We start from the raw sequence: 25,396 nt of genomic DNA on the forward strand, positions 1-25,396 counted from the left end.
AAGTGGTAGAGCGCTAGCCTTGAGCTGAAGAGCTGAGGGACAGCGCCCAGGCCGAGTTCAGGCCCCATGACCGGACCAAAAAAAAAAAAAAAAGAAAATATTAGGTGATATTATGATTCCTTACCTCTTTAGAAGAAGAAAAAATAGTCTAGAATCACAGTCTTAAAATCACACAGCCAAGAAGAAAAATGATTAATTCTTTTTTTTTTGAAAAATGATTAATTCTTAAGGAAACAACACAGGATTTAAAAATAATCTATTAAACTATACTTTTTCTTGCTATTGATCTAAAGGAATGAACTCAGAGAAAGAGACAAAGGCTTATAGTACATTATAATATGAAACTATGTAGATTGGTTGACTCATCTCCACTTAGAATATAAACTAAACAAGACAAACATTGAACGCTACATGTCTAAATTCTTGGAAGTTCTAACAACAGAGTTAAACACAAAAATATAAACATCCATTATTTTACTTTCTGATTATTACAGATGAATATTGTGAAAACATGAAAATGCACAGGAAAAATTCCAATGATTACTAAGGTTATGCTGGCATAACTCGACGTTTACTTCTCATTCCAGGACTACACAAAGTTTTTTTTAAAAAACAACAACCAAAAAATCTGCTTTTGATTAAAGCCTATTTGAAGCAATTCTGTAAAGATATTCCAAATCCAAGCCTGAGGACTGATTAAAAAAATATTTAGCTACTTTCTGCATACATTCTAAAGTAAAAACAAAACAAAATCTTCGGTTGCTTGTTTTTATAAATGGTTATAAGTTATGTATGCCCAGTAATTAAAGCTTTCAGAGCTGCTCAGTTACTAGGGAATACTGGCAAATTATATCCATGTAGAGCTTGTCCTTAATCAAACTTGAATTAAATGTTTATTTTCTTCAATAAGAAATATAAGCCTATCAAATGTTTGCAATTATGCTGGTCAAGATGATGAATTCAAGAGCATTAGGCTGACAGTTCAACTAGAATTTGATCATTTTTTCCTTTAACATACTATACTCAAAATTTAGGAAGTTTTTAGAAGCCCAATAGCATTGTTATTTTCAGTGACAGAATGAATTGGATTTTTACACACACACACACAATCATTGGGGAAGAGGTTTCTTGTGCTAGAGTTAGTGAACACTGGTTTTGTGCTTGTTGGGCAGGCATTTTGCCAGACCCGTACCTCTTTTTTGTTTGGGTTAACTCTCATATAGGGTAGGTCTTGTACTGTTTGCCTCTAAGCCAGGCTCAGGCCACAGTGTTATGCCTCCTGCACAGTCGGAATGATAGGTATGCACCACCACGCCCAGCTTGTTTATTGAAATGAGGTCTGGCTAATTTTTTTGCTCTGGCTGGGTTTGAAGTGATCCTTCTTGATTTACATCTCCCAAGTAGCTGAGATTATAGACAGTTGTAGGCCACTAAACTTGAGAAACCTTTCTAAACTGAAATTACTGTAAAGCAAACAGAAAAATATTTCTAGGATGATAAGGAGAAATATCAACGGGAAACTGAGGCAAAAAACTGTAGGAAAAAAAGAGAAAGCTATAGAAATGGAGGAAGAACACCAAAGAAGAAACTATAAATTGGCTTCTCAGAAGATTCATACCTAGCACAATAAAAAAAAAATTTATTTTGAAGAGATAAAAAAATTGGAAAATATTCTGACTTTTCAAAACTAAATAATCAAGTATTTAAGTTATGACAGTTAAGGTACTTTGTTATGTAGCCTAATTATTCTTGCACAGCTATCTTTTACCTTATAAAGTAGCCTAAGAAATGGTTCAAGTGCTTGCCCAACAATGCAAGGAACCTGGCTCTGATACTCAGTACTACAACAACAATGAAAAGTAGACAAACAAGTTAAGTAAAACTCAGAGTAAGCAAATTAAGAAGTAACGTATGTGTTTCAAAGCCAAGCATGCAGTTTTAGTGTTTTTCCTTCACTTCTTCTAAACATAACAATATGCTTCCATTTGAATGCATCCACTCCTTAGTGGAAAATAATTCTTTACCTTCTTTCCCTCTGTATCTGATGTACAAAGTACACTAAGTAATTTTTCTTTCTTTTTCATATGATTAAAAAGAGAATAAAAGAAAAATCATACTCACTTTGCAATAGGATACTCCCACATGTATCCCCAGCCTCCATGCAGCTGTACACATTCATAAGCTACACTGTTCTGTAATTCAGATGCCCTAGATAAGCAAAATCAAAAGCAAAAAGAGGAAAGCTGAATCTATTTTCATGAGGTACTTTATAATCAGAAAATAAAACATATATGATTGTTTAGATGCAGACACTTATCCAGCAATTCAAACAGGCATATTAGACGGCTAGAAAGGATGATACAAATGACATATGAAATAAATTCAGGTGAATTTTCACAGAAACTATACCTTCACTATTTGTACTTTTGTCTGGGTTTTTATTAAGGCTAGAAACAAAATATGGAAAACTCAGAATAGGTTTTGGCTCTTTGGGCTTGGAAAAGATAAAGACTGGAATTAAGTTTTTTAGATTCTCTATTTCATCTTAACTATCAAGCCATCTAGTACTTTTTGACTTTGTAATGTCGTTCTTTCTCCAAATGTTATAAGTGAAGACAATTCTGTGTGTGGGTATGTTGTGTGGGTGTGTATACCTGTGTGTACATGTGTGGAGTGTGTACGCTCCCACATGTGTGCATGCTCTCACATGTGTGCATGCCAATACTGGGGCTTAACTCAGGGGTCTGGGCTCGTACTTGGCTCCTATTCCCAAGGCTGGTACTCTACCACTGGAGCCACACCTCCACTTCCCCAAAGAAAATTGTGAAGTTCAAAACTATAAAAATTTTATGATTCTGGATGACATTGATCAAGATGCATTGTACTCAGAATCTGACTTATAGAGTTGTAACTCCTTGGTAAAACTACTAAATAATAAAATTAAAAAACTTATGGTTCTGGCTTTTCAGAAACAAACTGAAGGTAGAAGTGAAAAACCTAAGAGGATGGACTATTGAAGTGCGTGCCTTCATATAGGTAACTTTGGGCTTGGAGGGAGGGAGCAGGATTAATATGAAATACTTGAGAAAAAGTCATCTCTGATCTTACACAATTGTTTGTTTTACAGTGCTGGGGACTGAACCCAAGGTCTTCCACATGCTAGGCAAAAACTCTATTACAGAACTTATCCAGCAACAAGCTAAGCTATCAGTGATATCTATGGTATGAATGATAGGGTTTTATTAACCTCAAAACAACAATGTAATTTGGTTTAGAATTCTTTTCTACTTTCTTCTCAATAGTAGAAAAGATAAAGCAAAAGTATGCATAGGTACATTTTCGTATTTAAGCTGATTTTAACTTAAGACACAGTATAGGTGAGGATGTCCCTAAGAAATAAACTAATAATCTAATCATTAAAGGACAAATCTCTGGGGATAAATATATGTGGAGTTCAGTATATTTTATACTTGGCAAATACTTTAGTGATCTATTTACTGGGCTACATTTAGTAGTGCTCACTACTTCAATGTTAAATATCATTATGCCTATAAATCTGGTGTTTTCAAAGAATAAGCCAATAAGCTGTGAAAACTTCTCTTTCTCAATAACATCTAAAATTCTTTTTTCCACACTAGTCAAAGAATTTGTTATAAATATAAAAAGTCTTCCCTAGATGTGCAAGTTTTTAGTAACTTCACTTTGCATTTCTGTCTGGCAATTTTATTATTATGGAATTATTACATACAAGTTTTATTTTTAGGTCCTTTTTACAAATACCTCATATTTCACACTACTGTTCATGTTTAATTTTAACCAAAGCCTTTTAAAGTTTAATAGTATAGTGTTTTTTCATTTTATGGAATGTACAACTTTTGACTGTACAGTATTCTTTTCTCAGACCAGGGAAACATTTTACATAAGAAAAATCCTATCACACCAAATCATTTCCTGGATAATACAAAGCTGTCCCAGAAAGAATCAGATTTAGCTGGAATATACAATGAAAGACTTGGACATTCTTGCAAGAGCCCTCACTGTCTTACCCTTCAGTCTTACCATACTTTTGCCACTCTTTAGGCAATATGTAATTAAACTGTTATAGGAATGAACTCATCAGTCACTCTATTTCAGTCTCTTACTCTTTTATTTTAAATATTAAGTTATAAATTAAATACCAACTTGCATAATTTTTAGCACATTATAAAAAGGCCTAAAGGAACTTTCCATCAGTATTATAATGTTAATTCCTACAGCTATTTTTCATTTATATTGCCTTCTTCCTATAATACTCTCAAGGCCGCATTGAAAGTTGGCAGCATTCCGTAGGAGTTTGAGAAAATAACATTTTAATTATTGTAGAATACATACCAATATTTCGCCATGGAAGCAGTAGCAGAGTCCAGGCGTTTCTTTTCATGAAGCTGCAGACAGCTGTCCACGAAAGCTCTGGTTACACATATGTGTGTTTTTAATTCTGCTAGTTTGTGCTGTACTGTCTTGAGTTGAAAGGATAATAAAAGCATGGTAAGAGCACACATTTTTACTCAGTATCTCAGTATTACACACACACACAGACACACACACCCTCTCACACCCTCTCTAGAACAAAAGTGGAGTTGCTGTTTTTTTCTCCCACAAAGGGGAGGGGGAAAGAGATATACATTCTTTAATAAAGATTAAATTGAGCCGGGAGCCAGTGGCTAACATCTGTAATCATAGCTACTCAAGGACACTAAGATCTGAGGAATGAGATTTGAAGCCAGCCAGCCAGCCAACCTGGGCAGATAAATCTGAAATACTCTTATCTCTAATTAATCAGTAAAAATCCGAAAGTGAAGGGTAGTTCCCAGTGATCACGCACAAGGCTTGATTTAAAAAACTAAGCAAAAACATGAGGTCCTAAATTCAAGCCCCACTAATAGTACTAGCATAAAATTTATTTTAAACCCAGTATATTTCAGTGCTAAGAAAACATGTGCCAAAAGATATTAAAATAGCTAAATTACATAAATTATCTCTCATGTTTTAGACTAAAATTTAAACAAAGAAAACTACTTTTAAACAGCATGACTTTACTGCATGAGCACCATCTTGTGGTATAGTCCTTTAGGTACAGCTACTCAAACATCTTTTTTCCTCTAGAGACTGAAGGTTTATTCTCTTATCAATGAAATTAAGTATATGCATTTCCCTATACTGCCTCCTTGCCTTAAAGTGAAACAATAAAGGAGCAAGCTGGAGGGAACATCCAACACCCTGTAACCTCTTTTATCTCTCTCCACCCTCACTCCCAGCAGCATTAGGTGTATCAAGTCTCTAAGACCAATGAAATGTTCTGGCTTGTCAATGTTAATATACTATATATGTATCTATCTCCTCCTACTGCCCAGGGACAACCAATAGTATTCCTGTTCTATTTAGACAATCCTCAATTGTTATTTATGGTTCCCTCTTTGGGCAAGTTTTATTTCACTTTTTTCACTCTTGGCTCTTACTCCAACTTCTGATTTTACATCTGTTGCCTCTGGCACCAACTCTTCAGGAAACTGGCTTGGGCTGAAAATACTGGCGCATTCTATTTATAGCAGCTTACAAAAGTACACCCTATTCTAGCTAAAGTCTGAGGCCCAGCTGTGGTGAGCTGGCTCTACCTTCCTTGTGGAGATTCAGATAGAAATGTTTTTGATCATTCTGCTGTAGAACTTAAGGGCCATTCACTGTGGCTAACAGATGGACAAAGTACAAGTTACTCATAAAAGTGGCCAGAGTAATTCAAATTAGGAATTAATGCATCTCTCCTATCTATACACTTCCTTGGGAAAAAAAAAAACCTGCGTGGTATCCACAATGAACTAGTGAAGGAAGAGCGCTACTGCCACCTTCTGAAAATTTAGTGAACTTCTGCAAGAAGCTCAGTGAAGCACACCAACATGTTTTTTTGTTTTTTGTTGTTTTTTGGGTCTGGTCATGGGGCCTGAACTCTGGGCCTGAGCACTGTCCCTCAGCTCTTCAGCTCAAGGCTAGCGCTCTACCACTTAGCCACAGCTCCACTTCCGGCTTTTTTCTTATGTGGTGCTGAGGAATTGAACCCAGGGCCTCAGGCATGCAAGGCAAGCGCTCTCACTGAGCCACCTTCCCAGCCCTACCAACATATGTTTTAAGAATTCTGAGCTAGGGGCTAGGAAGGTGGCTCAGTGGTAGAGCACTTGCCTTGTATGCATGAGGCCCTGGGTTCGATTCCTCAGCACCACATAAGCAAAAAGAAAAAAGCCGGAAGTGGCTCAAGTGGTAGAGCGCTAGCCTTGAGCTGAAGAGCTGAGGGAAGGACAGTGCCCAGGCCCAGAGTTCAGGCCCCACAACCGGACTCCCCACCCCACCCCGCCACCCGCAAAAAAAGGAATTCTGATTTAAATTAGGAGACTTAGCAATCAGTGCCAGGGGTTTTTCATGAAATGTTTACTTATCCATTCTATCTATTTAAATGTAATGTTAATTATATTATTTTTATAATTATATTTTATATATACATAGATGAGTAAACATATATACACATATATACATAGGTGAGTAAACACACACACACATATATATATATACACATAGATGTATGAATGATTATTTCCCTACCATGACACTTCATTTGAAAAACCTTTATAAGGCAATCCAACAATTTCCATTGTACTTTTGCACTTATATGATGTCACCTGTGACAATGTATATGCTATTTAAAACATGAATGAAAACCTTTTAACCTTAGGGGAAAGTAATAATAGTTTTCTAGTTCCATCATGTTTAAATATCAAATCACATCTTTTTGAGGCACTCAGGCAACCTAGGTAATAGTATAATTATCTTTGTGGTAATCTAATATGAATTCCATAAATAGGAAATGCATATTTGCAGAGGGATGGAAATTATATCTAGTTGATTCCATTTTTAAGTTGGCTTTAAGTATTATTCTATAAAAATGTTTTAATAAACATTATTGATATGAAGGCTAGATTTCAGATGCAAATGATAGGATTCCACTTTCAGTACAGATGAAAAAATTACATTCTGATACAAGTGGTGCACATTTTTTATATTTCTAGGAACTTTAGCATATATTTCTAGAGTCATAGATATCATATTACATTTGAGTGCTCAATGGAATTTAAAAAAATAACCAACAGAAAAAGAATGTGTGACAGCATTTCTCTATAGATTGTCAGGTGTTATTCTGTGGGGAGGGGTGGGTCAACTCAGGGTCTTGCACTTGCCAGACAGGTATGCTACTGCTTGACTCATGCCTTTAAATCATTTTGCTCTCATTGTGTTTTGCGTGGATTCTTTTTGTCCAAGAGAAACTGGATCATGATCCTTCTATTTACACTTCCAGAATAGCTGGGTGACAGATGCATACCACTACTATGCCTAGCTTTTCATTAGTTGAGAGGAGTCTTGCAAACTTTTTCCCTAGAAGGGTCTTCCACAGGCTGGATTCCAGCTTCTGAAACAGCTAGAATTACAAGTGTGAGCCACTGTGCACAATCAGTATTTTGAGTAGGATAATTAACAGACATGGAACACTGTCCTTCCTCCAGGATACTAAACATACCTGACACTTAGTCACTGTGCATTGTGATCCCTGACGTTTCTGAATCTCTAAGGGGAGAAGCCAGGCGCTGAGAATTTACTGACATATGAAAACTCATACATGAAAGGGAATATACAGTATTATATCACTGCTCTTAGCTGGGCACGGTGATGCATACCTGTTAATACCAGAATTAGGGAGGCTGAGGTAGCAAGACTATTGAGTCTGAGGGCAGGCTAAAACTATATAGCTAGACCTTTAAGAACACAAAAACAAACAAAAGTCTTTGCTCTTAAGTAAATCACAATTTGTTTTGTCATTCTCATGCTTTGAAATTTTTTTCTGCATCGAATATACATGTCAATGAGATTGTTCTAGGTCTCTCTTATCAGTAAGACAGAACTAAAGACATTTTTTTAAGACAGAGAAAAATTAACTTGATGATTATATAGGCAGAAGGCAGTTCTCAAAAGACAGAACTCTGGTAACACCTATAATCCTAGCAACTCAGGAGGATGAGATCTGAGAATCATTGTTCAAAGGCAGTTCAGGCAGGAAAGTGCACCAAAAAATCAGAAATGAAGTTGTGGCTCAGATAATAAAGCATTAGTCTTACGTACTAAAGCTCAGGGATAGCTCGTAGGCCCTGAATTCAAGTCCCAGGACTGGCACACGCGTAAAAAGACAGAGAAAGTTCAGATCACAAGCAACAACAAGAAATTTGTAAAAAGATCCCCTGTATTCTAAGAAAATAGAGCAAGACATTATTTAAGGAAAAAATAGTGTTAATGGCTGACCTAAGTAAAAGTGTATTTTAACAGGCAATATTAAAAGCACTCTTGTTTTATTCCATCAAGTCTGCACAGTAACTATATGAAAGTTGCTAATATTGTTCAAAAATAGGACAATATTTCTATTTGTAAGTTTTGCAAACAAGCAGAAAAATATTTCTGAGAGAGTATACAACTTCCCTAGACCTAGACAAAGTTCAGGAACTATGTATGCTAGGACTTAAACCACACTTGCACACAATATTCCTAATGCTGATCCTAAAACTTGTGTTTCATCCCTTCACAAAGACATCCAGCCAAGGTCATTCTCTTTAAAAAATTTTTTTTGGGTTCTTTTTTAACTGTATTTTTTTTTCTGTTACTGGGGATTGAATCCAAGACATTGTACTTGATAGGCATCTGCTTACAAATTTTAAAATAGAATTCTAACTCCTACTAGTGAGATACTTTACAAGTTTCATGACTGCAATGTTTATAAACTGCTTTTTTTGCCCAGTACTGGGGCTTGAGCTTAGAACCTCAAGCTATAATTTGGCTTTTGGCTCAGAGCTGGCATTCTACCACTTGAGCTATGCTTCCTCCAGTCTGTTGATTATTTTGGAGATGGAGTCTTGTGGACTTATTTGTTCAGGCTAGCTTTAAATCATGATTCTCCTGTCTCAGCATTCTGGATAGGATACTAAGGATACTGTGAGATACTAAACATAAACCTGCTTCTGTATAAGAAACTAGAGAGGGCTGGGAAGATGGCTCAGTGGTAGAGTGCTTGCCTTGCATGCTTGAGGCCCTGGGTTCAATTCCTCAGCACCACATAAGCAAAAAGAAAAAAGCCGAAAGTGGTGCTGTGGTTCAAGTGGTAGAGCGCTAGCCTTGAGCTAAAGAGCTGAGGGACAGCGCCCAGGCCCAGAGTTCAGGCCCTACGACCGGGCCTCCAACCGCCCCCCCCCCAAAAGAAACTAAAGAGTCCAAAATTTGGACCTTGGAATCCTCTTTTTGTGGTTTCTGAGACAACACTCTCCTGATTTGCTTTGTTTCCTAACTTTTATTACAAGTTGTCTTGCCAGACTTCCCCTTTCTTAGTTTAACTTCAAATCTTGTAGTCTTCTCTTAAGTCTCTATCCGCAGTCCCTTTTCCCCCCTTATTTTCTACTCTATTTCCCCTAAGAATCTCATCCACTCTCATGGTTTCCAAACTGTATCAAAGTTAAGCAAATTTGTGTTCATTCAAAACTTATTCCAGTTAAATAAATAAACTAATAATGAGCTTACCTGTATATGAGCAACTGTTTTTCCAAAAGCTTTTCTCTGCTTAACATAGTTCCTGGTTTCTTCAAACATGAATTCACAGGCTGAAATTGCTATATCAGCAATTAGTAGCCTTTCCTATAACCCAAAAATTAGGTTTTAAACATATTCTAATTACACAAATAATTTCAATTACAATAAATTCTGTAAATACCATTATAACTCTTTAAATCCATAAATGAGCATATGTAATATATATAATACATATAATTATATGTAATTTATAATTTATGGATTGTATTTACTGATATCTTCATATTGTATCATAATGTATCTATAGAAATCAACATCTTAAAGGTCACAGGTTAAATTCTACTTAGATGAACAAAACTAGCCTTAGCCAGCTTAATTTAATTACACTAGAATTAAATGCTAATTAATATGTTTCACTTAAATGACACTACTCCTAATTCTTTACCCTTGTTTCATGTTTAGCTCATGTCATGGTAGTCACCAGACAAATCTACCATATAAGAGGCTGACATGTAAGACCCAGTAATCATTACTAAGCAACTACATGCCAAAAACAGATGTGGAAATGACTATGACTAAAATTTTTAGTCTGAATTTAACATCTTTACTATTTGACTCAGATATTTAAAAACTGCCAAATGTTTTCAGTGATATTGTCTTACAAACTAAAAGCTCCTGTCCTGTGATTAACAAACTCAAATTAGAAGAACCATTCTAAGAATTGAAACACCTCTGTTCCTTCCTTATTCTAAGAATTGAAACACCTATGTTCCTTCCTTACTTTGTAAGTTGTGGTTGAATATAATTGAGTTCAGTCATTTATATAGCTTATATCATTCACAGTTTTTAAATTTTAAATTTAAAGTCAAGTAGTTGGCTTTATCACTGGTTTTGCAAGCATTGATCTATATAGTTCTGTATTATCCTAAAAGATGGAATCTTTATAAGCATTTCTAACCTGTGGAAGCTCTTGCATGAGGTAATAGAAACCTTTATTCTCTTCTCCAAGTAGGGCACCAGCTGGCAATCGAACATCTTCAAAGAATAGTTCTGCAGTATCCTAAAAGGCCACACAATTAAAGTAGAGATGAGCTCATTAAGTTTCTAATAACCCACTGAGGTATTTCTACAATGTCCAAAAAGAAAAAACATCAAAAGTCACACAAAAACTTACTGAAGACAAGTAGTGAGTAGTAAACCAGTAATTCACATTCATGTCCATGTGATACAAAACTTATGACTACCATGGTAACTCATGTCATTCACATTCTAATACTATCCAGTGCTCTAGGTACTTGAAAAAGATTTCTATTACATTACAGATAATATATCATATATATTATATGCATATTTATATTCATATTATTTGTAAGATTATATAATACATATTACATTTTATATATAAGTATTATATGTATAAAACATCAAGTTTTTTCAAATAGAAATATTTTCTTTCTTTCTTTTTTTTTTGCTGGTTGTGGGGCCTGAACTCTGGGTCTGGGCGGTGTCCCTCAGCTTTCAGCTCAAGGCTAGTGCTCTACCATTCGAGCCACAGCACCACTTCTGGCTTTTTCTGCTTATGTGGTGCTGAGGAGTTGAACCCAGGGCCTCATGCATGCAAGGCAAGCACTCTACCACTGAGCCACCTTCCCAGCCCTAGAAATATTTTCTTATTTCAGTTCTTTAATACATTTCATAAAGAAATAGCTTTCTACATTGCACTAATTTTGGCATTTCTAAAGCTGATGTTTCAAACACCTTGAACTATTCCCTTCCTTGACTACCAGAATGTGATACAGTGGCATTAGTGAGAATAAACCTCCACTACCACTTATGAAAAACATATTCTAGGAATTCCACATAGGGAAGTATGTTTTTACCACATAAAATTCTCTATGTCTTTTCTTTGATTGAAACTAAACTGAATTACTTGAATATGATTTCTATTATATCTTACCTGGGCTTTCAATCCCATTTTATGCAACTTCCGTCCCTTGATAAATCCTTTCATCCCATCTTCCACCAGAAAAAGGCTAATGCCGTGGGCAGGAGAGCGAGCTTCACGATTTGTGACAGCAACTACAATCACAACGTCACTTAACCACCCGTTAGTGATGAACACCTGCAAAACCCCAAGAACGTTATAATGCTCTGCAATATTCACGCTCACATACGAGTAAGGATTGGGAAAATCATACTCAACCCTAAAACAGGTTAGGCATGCTTTATACTCTGTCTCTCCTGTTTCATCCCTTATTCCCAGAGCACCATCAGCATTAGCATCATGTTAATGTTAATTAAACTGCAAATGTTTTTCTCTTAGTAGGGTATAAAATGGTGATGGTTACTCTCATCAACTAACATTTACACTCTTATAAGAAAATCTACTCTGAAGTACTAAGGGCTTTTATACATATACATATATATTTATTTACTTTTTTATTTATTATTAGTAGAAAATGAGCAACAAATGAAGGCAGTGGTGATGTTATTGGTAACACATTAATAAAAGTCCCTTGCCATTCTTTCCTACTTGGACTCATAGTCATGTCCTATTTACATTATCTATCCCCAATGTTTAGAAAGTTTTGTAGCAAAGAAGAGGCCATCAAGGACTTTTACAAATATATTCATATAAATATATTTTTCAAAAAACTTCTATATATAATGGCAAAAAATGTTACTTCAGGGCTGGGAGTGTGGCTTAGTGGTAGAGCACTTGCCTAGCATGCATGAAGCCCCAGGTTCGATTCCTCAGTACCACATAAATAGAAAAAGCCAGAAGTGGTGATATGGCCCAAGTGGTTGAGTGCTAGCCTTGAGCAAAAAAGTTTAGGGACAGTGCCCAGGCCCTGAGCTCAAGCCCCATGACTGGAAAAAAAATGTTATTTCATCACTTTGTAGCTGTGCTCACTCTGGCAGTGCATTTACTAAAAATTACAGCAAAAACTCAACCTAAGATCTGAAAAAGGGTGTTAACAGAAGAAAAGGGTTGGGATACAGACAGGGGTGAACAAGGATGAATATATGGTTAAAGTAGTTTGTTTGTGTGTGTAAAAACAGAACAATGAAACCTGATAAAATTATTTTAAGAAGGGAAAGGGATACAAAAGAAGAGGTGAGGTTGTTACATTGTGTGTGTGTGTGTGTGTGTGTGTGTGTGTTACAAACCTCTTCCTATACAGCATACACTAATTTTTAAAGATGGATTAATCAGGGCACTGGTGGCTCATACCTATAATCTTGCTACTCAGGAGGCTGAGATCTGAGGATTTTCGTTTGAAGCCAGCCTGGGCAGGAAACTCTGAGACTCTTATCTCTAATTAACCACACAAAAAAGCCTGAAGTGGAGCTGTGATTCAATGGTAAAGTAGAAAGTCTTGAGCACAAAAGTTCAGGGATAGTGCCTAAGCCCTGAGTTCAAGCCCCCCTCCCCCAAAATAAAATAGATAAAATAAATAAATGAATTAAAGATATAAAAAGAAAAACACCTTTAGTTCTGACTGCTGTGTGCAGCTGACAGTTTAACTGCAGAGTGATTTTTTTTAAGTATTGAATCACAGAATTTATACAATTTCATTCTAAAATTCAGTCTCTGAACTCTATTAACTATAGATAAAACAAGGAAAAGAATAGGAAAAACAAATGTCAACATAAAAAACATAATTCTCTTTAATATGCAGATATCAAAGTGATAATAATCAAGCCAACTTCTCCAGAAGTTCTTGGAATTATAGAAATCATAGATTCTGCTTCTCTCTTCTCTCTCTGTGTGCCAATATGGGGGCTTGAACTCAAGAGCCTTTAACTCTTGCTTGGTTTTTGGGCCCATGGTTTATTTATACTTTACCATTTGAACCATACCTCCATTTCGTGAACCATTTCTATAATAGTCTAACCTAATGTATTTTCATCATGGCTGATTCCATTTTTAAGAAAGTTATGACAATTCTCCTTGTAAGTAGCCATAGTTTGTTTCTATTTTTTTGGAGGTGGTTATTTAGAGGCCACCCTGGCCTATATACTAAGTTCCAGGAGAGCCTGAGCTATACAGTGAAATCTTGTTGCAGAAGAATAAAAAAAAGTCAGTGAGTAGTTCTGAGACATGGATAATGGTGGCCTGCTTCTGGAGAGAACGGCTTGAGAAGCCCTTCACGTACCTTGCTTCCATTGAGAATCCAATCACTTCCATCTTTTTTTGCATTTGTTCTTACTCCTTGTAAATCACTATAATTGAAAAAGAAAAAAATCATCAATAGATAAAAAATATATATACAAGCCGGGCACTGGTGACTCTCGCCTGTAATCCTAGCTACTCAGGAAGCTGAGATCTGAGGATCATGGTTCAAAGCCAGCCCAGGCAGGAAAGTCCATGAGACTCTTATCTCCAATAAACCACTAGAAAACCAGAAGTGGCGCTGTGGGTCAAGCGGTATAATACTTGCCTTAAGCTGAAGAGCTGAGGGACAGCGCCCAAGCCAAGAGTTCAAGCCCCACGACTGACCAAAAAAAATTTTTTTACAAATGTTATGCAAAAAATGTATATGTGATCATTAAAACTGAATACCCCATTATATAATTTCTATTATTGGATATGTTCACATAATTCAATTAAGAAAAATCATATCTTATTATAAAGATATCTTCCATGAACAAGCATATGATTAAAATTACATAAACTAGGTAGACTTCATAGCATACACAGAAGAACCACTATGCTCGAGATTATGTGCAGTACCTACCTGCCTCTATGTACGTTGGTCCATTCCTCTATATCTTTCCAGCAAAAACTTAGCTACTTTTAAATAGCTAAAAATAAAACATTTTATACATGTGTAGAAATGTCACAATAAAACTCCTCCTGCACAACTAATATAAAAACATATGTAAGTAAAGATAAAATAATCATTTAAGACTATGCCTCAAATGCTATGTTTTTCTGCTAATTAAAATATGAAAAATACAGACAGTACTCAGAAGGATAAATATGTCAAATAACTTTATCTCCCAAGTGTATATTTTTAAATCATATATTTCTAATATTTTGAATAATATAAACATGTTTTTGAATTCAGAACTAGACATATGATTTTGATCTCTGAAAAATATCTAATGCTTTTTTGCAAGGTGATTTTCAACTACATAGACTATCATCATGTGATTTTACCATGACTTTAAGATAATTTCCTACTGGTGAACACCTAGATTTCAATTTTCATGAATATATTACAGTATATGTGTAAATATTCTATATTTCTACTAGCAATTTTTTGTGATCATTCCAATGTATGGTCTTTGTATTTTTATACTCCATTGTGCTGACTGGTGTTACTTGTTTGCTTTGTTTGAGACATGGTCTATGTAGCTAAGGCTGGAAAGCTCCTGCCTTTTAATCCTGTGTGTTGAGACTATAGGCAAGTGCCACCATGCCCAACTGTTACAGTACTTTTATTCGCTCTCCAAACTGGAATGAATACTGACGCCAGAAAGGTATTAAGTCCTAATCCCTAACACCTGTAACTATCTTACATGGGGAAAGGATCATTGAGATGTCATTAGCTTAAGGATGTCGACATGGGGAGACTATCATAGATTATCACAAGCGCCCTTAGGGGCAGAGGGAGATCCCACAGAGAGAAAAGGAGAGGCAGTAAGCCAGGAGGGTAGCGGCCCAGGACGTGGAAGCGGCATTTCTTCTGGAGAGTGTGTTTCCGGCTGACACTTTGATTTGGGCCAAATGACTTTGGCCTACAGCATTGCATGCGGATGGGGAGGTGGTGGGCAAGGGACAGAGAATCGCCCCGGTTCTCTCTAGCCAGCCGGAGATTTGGAGTCCTGAAATGCACTCCGCCCAAGAGGCAGACAGCAATAAATATACAAGGAAGCAAAGAGTCGCAGGAACTGAAGACACTTCGCGACTTGTACCCACAGCCAAGCGCCCTTCCCCATCCCGCTCACCCCGGGCTGCCGGGCCAAAGCAGCCCAAGGCTGCCGGGCGCCAGGCCCAACGAGCGGGCTGCAGCCCCAGACGCAGATGCAGAAGCCTCCGGGAGCGCCGGCTGCCTGGACACCGCACCAAGGCACTGCGGGCGCACCAAGGCACTGCGGGCGCACCAAGGCACTGCGGGCGGCGAGCCCCCAACCCCGGACCCGGGGAGCTCCGGCCGCACCAAGGCCGGCCTGTGGCCCGCGACCAACCCGGCAGAGCGGACGGAGAGGCTGGGTGGCTCCGAGGACCGGTGGCGGGAGCGTGCGGCAGGAGCAGGGCGAGGCCGGTGCTGGTGGCGACCCGCAGAGCTGGCCAGCATCCTCACCCACGGAGAGGCACCACACCTGAAGAGGGCAACCAGGCCAGACCCTTCCTCGTCCCCTCACGCCCCTGGGACTCTCTGGGGGAGGGAGGTGGGGTTCTAGCACCCTGCATCTGACTACCGGCCTGAGAACAACAGACACCATTCCACTCACCTCCCATCCCAGAGGCCTGAGGCTAGTCTGCCTGGCCTCCCACAGAGGACGGGTCCTCCCGCTCCCGCGTCAGGAGCCACGCAGCACCCTCACTCCAGAGGCCAGGCATCAGCCACCCCTTCCAAAGTGGGCCTCCTTCACCCCAGAGGCCCCAGTCTAGCCTTCCCAGGCCCCTGCAGGCGGGACCAAGCTCCTTTCAGTTAACCTGGGTCCAAGTACAGTCACAGGTGCTTGCTGGGCCAGGGATCCAGTGTGGGCTAGTCAACCCAGTGTGGGCCAGCCCGGAACAATCCAGGGAAAGACCCCAGGGACAGAGAAGAAGAGGCGGAGGACAAAAGAACCATTAAAGGAATGACAGGAAAGAGGCAAAAACGATTTCAAGAGTACAAAGAAAAAAATGACAAAGAAGATCCAGGACTCCCAAAAAGATACGAAGATAAAAACAGAAACACCATACACCTCATTAAAAGATGAAATCAACACTATGAGAACTGATCTGAACAAAGATCTCAGAAGCATAAAATGTTCAACTGCCACAGTACAAACCACGGTAAAATACATATATAACTAAATAAGTGACATGGAAAATAGAATATCAGAAGTCGAGGATAAAACAGGGGAGCTAGAACAGAATGTCAAAGGTATGGGAAAATAAACAATCAGAACCTACCAAAGGGAAATCCAAGAACTGACAGATTCAGCTAAGAAATCAAATCTACACATAATTGGGATCAATGGGGAAGGGGGGGGGGAGAATTTAGTAGTAAAGGTATCAAAAACCCTTTCAGTAAAATAATAAAAGAGAACTTCCCCATACCTGAGAGAAAAATCTCATGAACTTAACAGAAGCATATAGAATCCCTAGTAGGCAGGATATAAGAAGAAACACTACTAGACACATCACAGCAAAAACATTAGAACTAAATAGCCAGGAACTGATTTTCAATGCTGGAAAATAAAAGCAGGAGCTGTACTACAATGGAAAGAAAATCAGAATCACTGCAGACCTCTCCACATAAACCCTCAATGCAAGAAGAGCCTGGAATAGTATAATCCAAGTCCTGAAGATCAACAACTGCCAACTCAAATTGGTATACCCAGTGAAGTTATCATTTAGATTTGATGATGAAACAAAAACCTTCCATGGCAAACAGAAATTAAAGGAATTTATGAACACTAAACCAGCTACAAAGAATACTAAAGAAAAGAATACAATCTGAAGAAAACAATCAAACCAGGGAACAGATCAGATGAAAATCACTAGAAGACCAATTTATTAAGTACAGGAAGACAAAGGAAACAAAATACAGGAAATCAAGAAAAGGGCAGGAAACATGACTCATCCCTCTACAATAACCTTAAGCATTAATGGATGCAATTCCTCAATAAAAAGAAAGAGAACAACAGATCAAAAAACAAGATCCATCCATATATTGTCTCCAAGAGACCCACCTCACAGTCAAAGATAAAAACAAACTCTGAGTGAAGGGATTCAAAAAGATCTTCCATTCAAATGAACCCTGCAAGAAGGCAGGAGTAGCTATATTGATATCTGATAAAATAGATTTTTCATTAAAATCAGTACAAAGAGGTAAGGAAGGTCATTATATATTAATAAAGGGAATGACCATGAAGAGAAAACCACAGTGGTCAATACCTATGCACCAAACAATGGAGCACCCAAATATGCTAAGCAAATACTTTCAAATTTATAAAACAAGATAGACATGAATACAATAATAGTGGAAGATTTGATTGACCTCCCTCTCATCAAAGGACAGGTCAACCAAACAAAAGATAAGCAAAGAAGCCTCTGAACTAAATGACACCATAGCCCACGTGGATGTAACAGACATCTACAGAGTAGTCCAAGTCACATTCTTCTCAGCAGCCCAAGGAATATTCTCCAAAATACATCAAATCATAGTACACACCAAGAACCTAAGCAAATACAAGAGGATTGGCATAATCCCTTGCATCCTATTTGATCACACTATAATCAAACTAGTTCTCAACAACAAAATCTAATGCAGAAATCACTCAAATGCATAGAGGCTGAATAACACACTATTGAATAACACCTGGATCACAGAAAAAATTAGAAATAAAAAAGTTCTTACAATTCAGTGAAAATGAAAACATATCATAATGGAACCTTCTTGGATGCAGCAAAAGCAGCACTGAAAAAGTTCATAGCCCTAAGTACACACATAAAACAGAAACCACTCAAGTAAATAATCTCATGATGCAATCAAAACTGCTAGAAAATAAAAAAAAATCAAATCTAAAACTAATAGATGTAGACAAACAGCAAAGATTAGGGCAGAAATCAATGAAATGAAAACTAATAAAAAAGATATATAAAATCAATGAAACAAAAGACTTTTCAAAAATTAATAAAATTGACAGACCACTTGCAAGATTAACAAAAAAAATAAAAGAAATCCAAATCAACAAGATTAGAGATGCCACAAGAAATATTACAACAAACATCCAATAAATCCAAATGATTATAAAGGACTACTCTCAGAACTTATACTTGGCTGGGCATGTAGTTTAGTGGTAGAGTGCTTGCCTAGCATGCATGAAGCCCTGGGTTTGATTCCTTGGTATCACATAAAGAGAAAAGGCTGGAAGTGGTGCTGTGGCTCAAGTGGTAGAGTGCTAGTCTTGAGCAAAAGATCCTCGGGGACAGTGCCCAGGCCCTGAGTTCAAGCCCTAGTACTGGGCAACAAAGCAAAAGAAAACAAAAAAAACCCCTATACTTACTAAAGAAGGAAAAGTTAGCAGAAATGGATGAAATTTTAGAAACATATAAACTGCCTAAAGTGAACCAAGAAGATATAAACCAGCTAAACAAACCGAAAACATGCAAGGAGATAGAGGAAGTAATCAGATATGTCCCAACAAGGCAAAGCCCAACCCCAGATGGATTCACTGCTGAAATCTGTAAGACTTTGAGATGAACTAAGACCAATACTCCTCAAGCTTTTCAGTGAAATAGCAGAGAGAGCAACCCCAAACTCATCCTATAAACAAATATCATGCTCACCCCCAAACCAGGTAAGGATCAAACAAAAGAGAACTACAGACCAATTTCTCTGATGAACACAGATGCAAATCTCCTCAATAAAATATTAGCCAACAGAATCCAGAAACAACAACAAAAATCATACATTCTGACCAAGTAGGCTTCACCCCAGTGATCCCATTTGCAATAGCCTCAAAAAAAAAAAAACACAAAACCCAGGAATCAACCTAACCAAAGATGTAAAAGATCTTTCTAGTGAAAACTATAAAAATCTAAAGAACAAAATCAAAGAGGACACCAGAAAATGGAAAGACCTTCCGTGTTCATGGACAGGTAGAATCAATATTGTAAAAATGGCCATACTGCCAAATTCAATGCAATCCTCCTCAAAATCCCAATGGCCTTCTTTACTTAGAAAAGACAAAAGAATCCAAAAGTTCATATGGAACAACAAAAGACCTAGAATACCCAAAGCAATCTAGGCAAAAAAACTGTACAGGCAGTATCATAGTACCATATTTCAAACTCTACTACAGAGCTGTAATAACAAAGCTTGGTATTGGCACAAAAATAGACGTGAAGATCAATGGAGTAGAAGACCCAGAAATAAAACCAAATACTTACAGTCATCTGATTTGACAAAGGAGCCAAGGACATGCAGTGGAAAAAACACAGCCTCTTCAACAATCGGTGTTGGGAAAACTTTGCATCCATATGCAGAAAATTAAACCTGGATCCTTGTACCATGTACATCAAAAAAGACCATGCACCATCAAAAATGGATTCAGAGCCAGGTAAAAGTGGTTAACGCCTATAATCCTAGCTACTTAGGATGCTGAAATCTGAGGAATGCGGGTCAAAGCCAGCCCAAGCAGGAAAGTCTATGATACTCTTGTCTCTAATAAACCACCAGAAAACCGGAAGTGGCGCTGTGGCTCAAGTGCTAAACTTGAGCTGAAGAGCTGAGGGACGGCGCCCAAACCAAAAAAAAAAAAAGGGATTTTAAGACTTCAATATCAGACCTGAACCTCTGAAACTACTGCAAAAGAGAGAAGGAGAGATGTTAGAACTTACAGGTATAGGCAGGAACTTCCCAAATAGAGTCAGGGGCACAACAGATAGGAGAGGTACTTGACAAGTGGAACTACATTAAAATAAAAAGTTTCTGTACAGCTCAGAGATATATTTACTAAACTAGAAAGATAGCCAACCAATTTGAAAAAGATCTTTGCTAGCAATATATCAGACAAATGATTAATATCCATTATATACAAGGAGCTCAAGAAACTAACCATTCCCAAACTTAATACACCAATTACTAAATGGGCAAGGGAGCTAAGAAGAGACTTCTCAAAGGAAGAGGCAAGAATGACAGAGAAACACAAGAGAAGATGGTTATCATCCCTGGCCATAAAGGAAATGCAAATCAAAAAGACCTTGAGAAACTATCTTATCCCAGTTAGATTGGCCAGCATTTTGAATTATAACAACAAATGCTAATGGGGATGTGGGAAAAAAAGGAACCTTACTTCACTGCTGGTGGGAAGGTAAACTAGTACAACTACCATGGAAATCCATCTAGAGGTCCCTTAAAAAAACTAAACATAGACCTTCCCTAAGACCCAGCCATACACCACTCCTTGCCATCTACTCGGAGCACCATAAGCCAGGATATGATAAGGACTCCTGCATATCCATGTTCACTGCTGCTGCACTATTTCACAATAACCAAGATATGGAAACAACCCAGATGCCCAACAATAGATGAGTGGATCCAAAAAATGTGGTACCTATATACAATGGAATTTTACACAGCCATTAGAAAGAATAAAATAATGTCATATCCAGGGAAATGGATGGAACTAGAACAAATCATGTTAAGTGAGGTAAGCCAAAATCAGAGAGTCAATGTTCTCCCTGATATGTGGAAATTAGATCTAAAAAGTACTAGGATATGACAAAATACACAGAATTCTAGGTACCACATAAAGTGGGAACAAAAGAGGATAGTCTTAGGAGAGAATCACAAAGGTGCAATACCCAAGTGCCTCCTCATATGTATATAAAATAATACACATACTGAAATGAATTCTTAGTTTTTTTTCTTCTTGTTGTTGTTGTATTCTTTATCTTATTATATACAGCTTATTCATATCTGAGGGAGGGTGGGGAAAGGGCACAGAATCAGGAAAAAAGGGTGAAAAGTACATTAGTGAAGTGCACTGGCTGCACTGGACATTCATGGAAGTGAACTATGCAGCTCAGGGGTGGAGATGGGAGAGAGGGAATGGGAGAGAATAAGAGAACTGATGACACTGTGCAAAAGGAAATATACTTATTCCCGGATGTATGTAAAGGTAACCTTGCCGTACGTCACCTCTAAAAAAACAATAAACTAGAAAAAACAAAAACAAAAAAAATTTAATGTGAATCACATTTTAAGGCTAGATGCTATTGTATTTTAAGGCAGTATTTTTCATGATTAGTAAGAAGTATCAGCTCCTAATATTTGAACATGATTTATTAAAACATTTCTTCTATAAAGAGACATATCAAGGTAATAAAAGTAGTGATGTACTGTAGTGGATTTTCTGTAAACTTTTAATGGTAAATATGAAACTGTTGATGGCAAATATGAAATACTGAAAATGGAGTAAGGATATAACAATGATGTACAAGGAATTTAGATCCTTACAATAATCCCATTAAGTTTTGTATCTTATGTTCACTGATATAGACATTGAAGCTCAGAGATTTTATTGAAGATAACAACAGCTCTAATACTCCACTAATCTGCTCTATTTCTTATGTTCTGCTCTCAGTACAATAGATACCTTATTTCTCATTTTCTGTTTTTTCCTAACATGTGAACCATAATATCCCTATATTCCATTCAGATTACTGAAATAACATGAAAGCATTTTTTATTTTATAAGTATTGTATTGTGAAAATACAATTACATGGGTTACAATTACATGGGCAAGGTAAAGCATTTCTTATCAAGCATTGTTGCCTCTTCCTTTGTTTCCCCTTCCCATCCCTGACAGGAAAGCATTTATAAAATGCTAAAGTATCGTACAAATAAACTATATAAGGAAGTTTCCTAGTACATGGAAGGGGAAGAGTCAGTAAAATTCTAGGTGATTTCCAGCAATTCTAACCTTTTCTATACAGCCCAAACAAAGAAATACACAGTGCCAACCCTGTCTAATTGAAGAAAAAAAAGTTCATCTTCTCTGTTCTTTCCCTCATAATTTTCATCTTTTCACCATAATTTCTCATCATTTCTTAGCACTCTCTTACTCCTGAAATATTCTTTCAGTCTTCAAAGTTCCAGAAACATATATTAACAGCCTGCTCAACATTCAGGTGAAGATCACCTCACATTTAAAATACATTACACTGATTACCTTACTTATGTAACTGTATCCCCTCTATATATCACCTTGACAATAAAATTAAAATAATAAAAAAGTAAGATGAAATTTATTGCACTGAAGATTCAATAGATATACTTTCATTTATGTAACATTTTTTATGAGGCTATGATTAATGCTATGTTCACTTTTGTCATATATCTAGCTTAATCTTTTATAAAATTCAGTTATCCCCAAGTATCAAAAGAGGATTGGTTGCAGGACCCTTGAAAATACCAAAATTTATAGATGCTTAAGTCCTATACACAACAATGTAGTACTTGCATATAATTTATGCACATCTTCCTGCATATTTTAAATAATCTCTAGCATTTAAAACACCCAAGAAAATGTAAATGTCATATAAAGTTACTATACTCTATTGTTGAGGAAATGACAAGAAAAACATGTATGTATTTGATGCTGATGCGACTAGTTTTTCTAAATATTTTAGATTTGAAGTTGAATCTATGTGCAGAACACAGAGGTAATGAGAAACAAAGAACATACTTGCAAAGGTATCTGCTACTAGGGCACTTATTCCAAGAGATCTAAACCAAAGAACACTGACTTACCTTCCAGCTCCAGGTTCTGTCATTGCTATGGCCCCAATACATTTGCCCTCAGTCATCCGGGGAATGAAGTGTTCAATCTGTTCTTTTGAGCCATAGTTTGCAATATAGGGCATGACAATATCTGAATGAAGACTGAAACCTGGGCCTGTACAATTTGAATATGCTCTAAAAATGAAGCAGAAAATGTAAAATAGTTAACAGCACAAAATAATTTTAATTTTTCAATAAAAGTAACTATAAGAATAAGAAATAATAACATATAAAATAATATAACAACAAAGTATAAAAGATCTTATCCTATTGTGTGGTAAAAGTCTATGTCCTCATAAATCTATGACCTTCCTGAATACTTTCCCACCTTGTTTTTGCTAGCCTTTTTTTTTTTTAATTGTGAAAATATCATACAGAGGGGTTACAATTACATGGGCAAGATAGTGAGTACATTTCTTATCAAGCATTGTTGCCTCTTCCTTCGTTTCCCCATATCATCCCTTCCCCTCTCCACCCACACCCCCCCACACCCCTACCACTTCCTACCCCCCACCCCACCAAAGTTGTAAAGTTCATTTTTTGACATAACGTCTTGTACATCTCATTGTTGTAATGGGTCCACCTGTAATCCTATTTAAACAGTTTGTTTTTTCCCTTCCCCTCCACAAATTTTATCAACATCAAGTACAGTGAAAGCAGGGCTTATGCCCTGGGGGAGGTACATACAAAGCAACAAAGAAATCATCTTATAAATATATTGGAAACAATCGCAAGAAAGAAAAAAAGATTTGAATCCTTATCTTGGGGTTCATTTCGCACAACATCAACTTGTCTGACAGTTTCTATTTGTCTCAGACACATACTAGTTATTGCAAATAAGGGAAACCATGGGACCTATGTTTCTTTGGGCTTGGCTTACTTCACTTAATATAATTTTTTCCAAGTCTTTGTGGGCAAGAGGATTCTTCTTCTTTTTTCTGATTCCATTGTGTATATATACCACATTTTCTTGATCCATTCATCTACTGAGGGGCATCTGGGTTGGTTCCATATCTTAGCTATGGTAAATAATGCTGCAATAAACATAGCTGTGCTGGTAGCTTTAGTATGGTCTTGTTTGTGATCATTTGGGTAAATGCCCAAAAGTGGGATTGCTGGGTCATAGGGGAGCTCTATGTAGAGTCTTTTGAGGAACTACCATACTGCCTTCTAAAGTGGGTGAGCAAGTTTACACTCCCACCAACAATGCAGTAAGTTTCGCTTCTGTCCACATCTCCTCCAGCATCTGTTGTTATTAGAGTTCTTGATTACAGCCATTCTAACTGGGGTGAGGTGGTATCTCAATGTTGTTTTGATTTGCATTTCTTTTATGGCTAGGGAGGTTGAGCATTTCTTCATGTGTCTATTGGCCATCCTTTCTTCTTCAGAGAAGTTTCTCTTTAAGTCTTTAGCCCACTTATTTATCGGGCAGTTGTTTCTTTGAGTATTTGTTGTTGGAGGATTTAATTTTTTGAGTTCCAGGTATATTTTAGATATGAGACCCTTGTCCGTTATATGGCTAGTGAAAATCTTCTCCCTGTTTTGCTAGTCTTTTAATTGCTTGTTCTAACATATTTGCTGTGCTCTATAAGCTCAATAAATGCTTAATGAATTAGGAATTAAAATACGGATCACCCATAATTCTATTATTCTAACATATTTTTATTTTAGCAAACAACATTTTGGATAGATTCTATTATAAATGCAGCCAAACTGTGAGTTTTTCACTTTGCTATTTTCTTACCTATCTTCATTTTATACCTTTATTAATTATAATCTTAAAAAGATAATGGTTAAAGGCATGGCTGTCTTTAACTGTCTACAAGCTCAAGACTGAGTTCAATCCCCACTGTGAAAAAAAAGTAGCTGCAAAATATTCCAATTGTTTAGTATATGTTCCATAATACACTTATAATAAATTCACTCACCACTGGACATTTAGATTGCTTTGAAATTTGGGAGATTATGATCTAATATAACAATAATTTCTAGTGTGGCAATATATAAACATAGCTTCTATTTTTCCTATTTTATTTTGTCAAGATAAAATCTCCAAAATGACATACTAAGGAAAGAGCAGGAATATTTTAATTTTTCATATATATTTCTCTTATATTGCCACCAGCAGTATATGAATATACTACAATAATTGTAGCAACACTAGGTATTTATATATCTTCTCACTGAAATTGTACATATGTAAAATGATACCTCTAGGCTAATTGACTTT

General features: G+C 36.9%; 1 protein-coding gene across 1 annotated transcript in view; it reads right to left on the reverse strand.

Annotated features, from left to right (window-relative positions):
* Acadl (acyl-CoA dehydrogenase, long chain) overlaps positions 1–25,396 on the reverse strand; it is a 57,596-nt gene that overhangs the window by 24,494 nt on the left and 7,706 nt on the right. The window contains exons 4-10 of the mRNA XM_013017069.1: positions 23,137–23,301; positions 13,809–13,875; positions 11,606–11,770; positions 10,607–10,708; positions 9,640–9,753; positions 4,372–4,499; positions 2,122–2,208 (exon numbers count right to left, since the gene is read on the reverse strand). Of these exons, the coding sequence (XP_012872523.1) occupies positions 2,122–2,208; positions 4,372–4,499; positions 9,640–9,753; positions 10,607–10,708; positions 11,606–11,770; positions 13,809–13,875; positions 23,137–23,301 (828 nt within the window). The remainder of the gene's footprint in view (positions 1–2,121; positions 2,209–4,371; positions 4,500–9,639; positions 9,754–10,606; positions 10,709–11,605; positions 11,771–13,808; positions 13,876–23,136; positions 23,302–25,396) is intronic.

The sequence above is a fragment of the Dipodomys ordii genome, unplaced genomic scaffold (genome assembly GCF_000151885.1).
Source record: "Dipodomys ordii isolate 6190 unplaced genomic scaffold, Dord_2.0 Scaffold1, whole genome shotgun sequence".
Lineage (NCBI taxonomy): Eukaryota > Metazoa > Chordata > Mammalia > Rodentia > Heteromyidae > Dipodomys > Dipodomys ordii.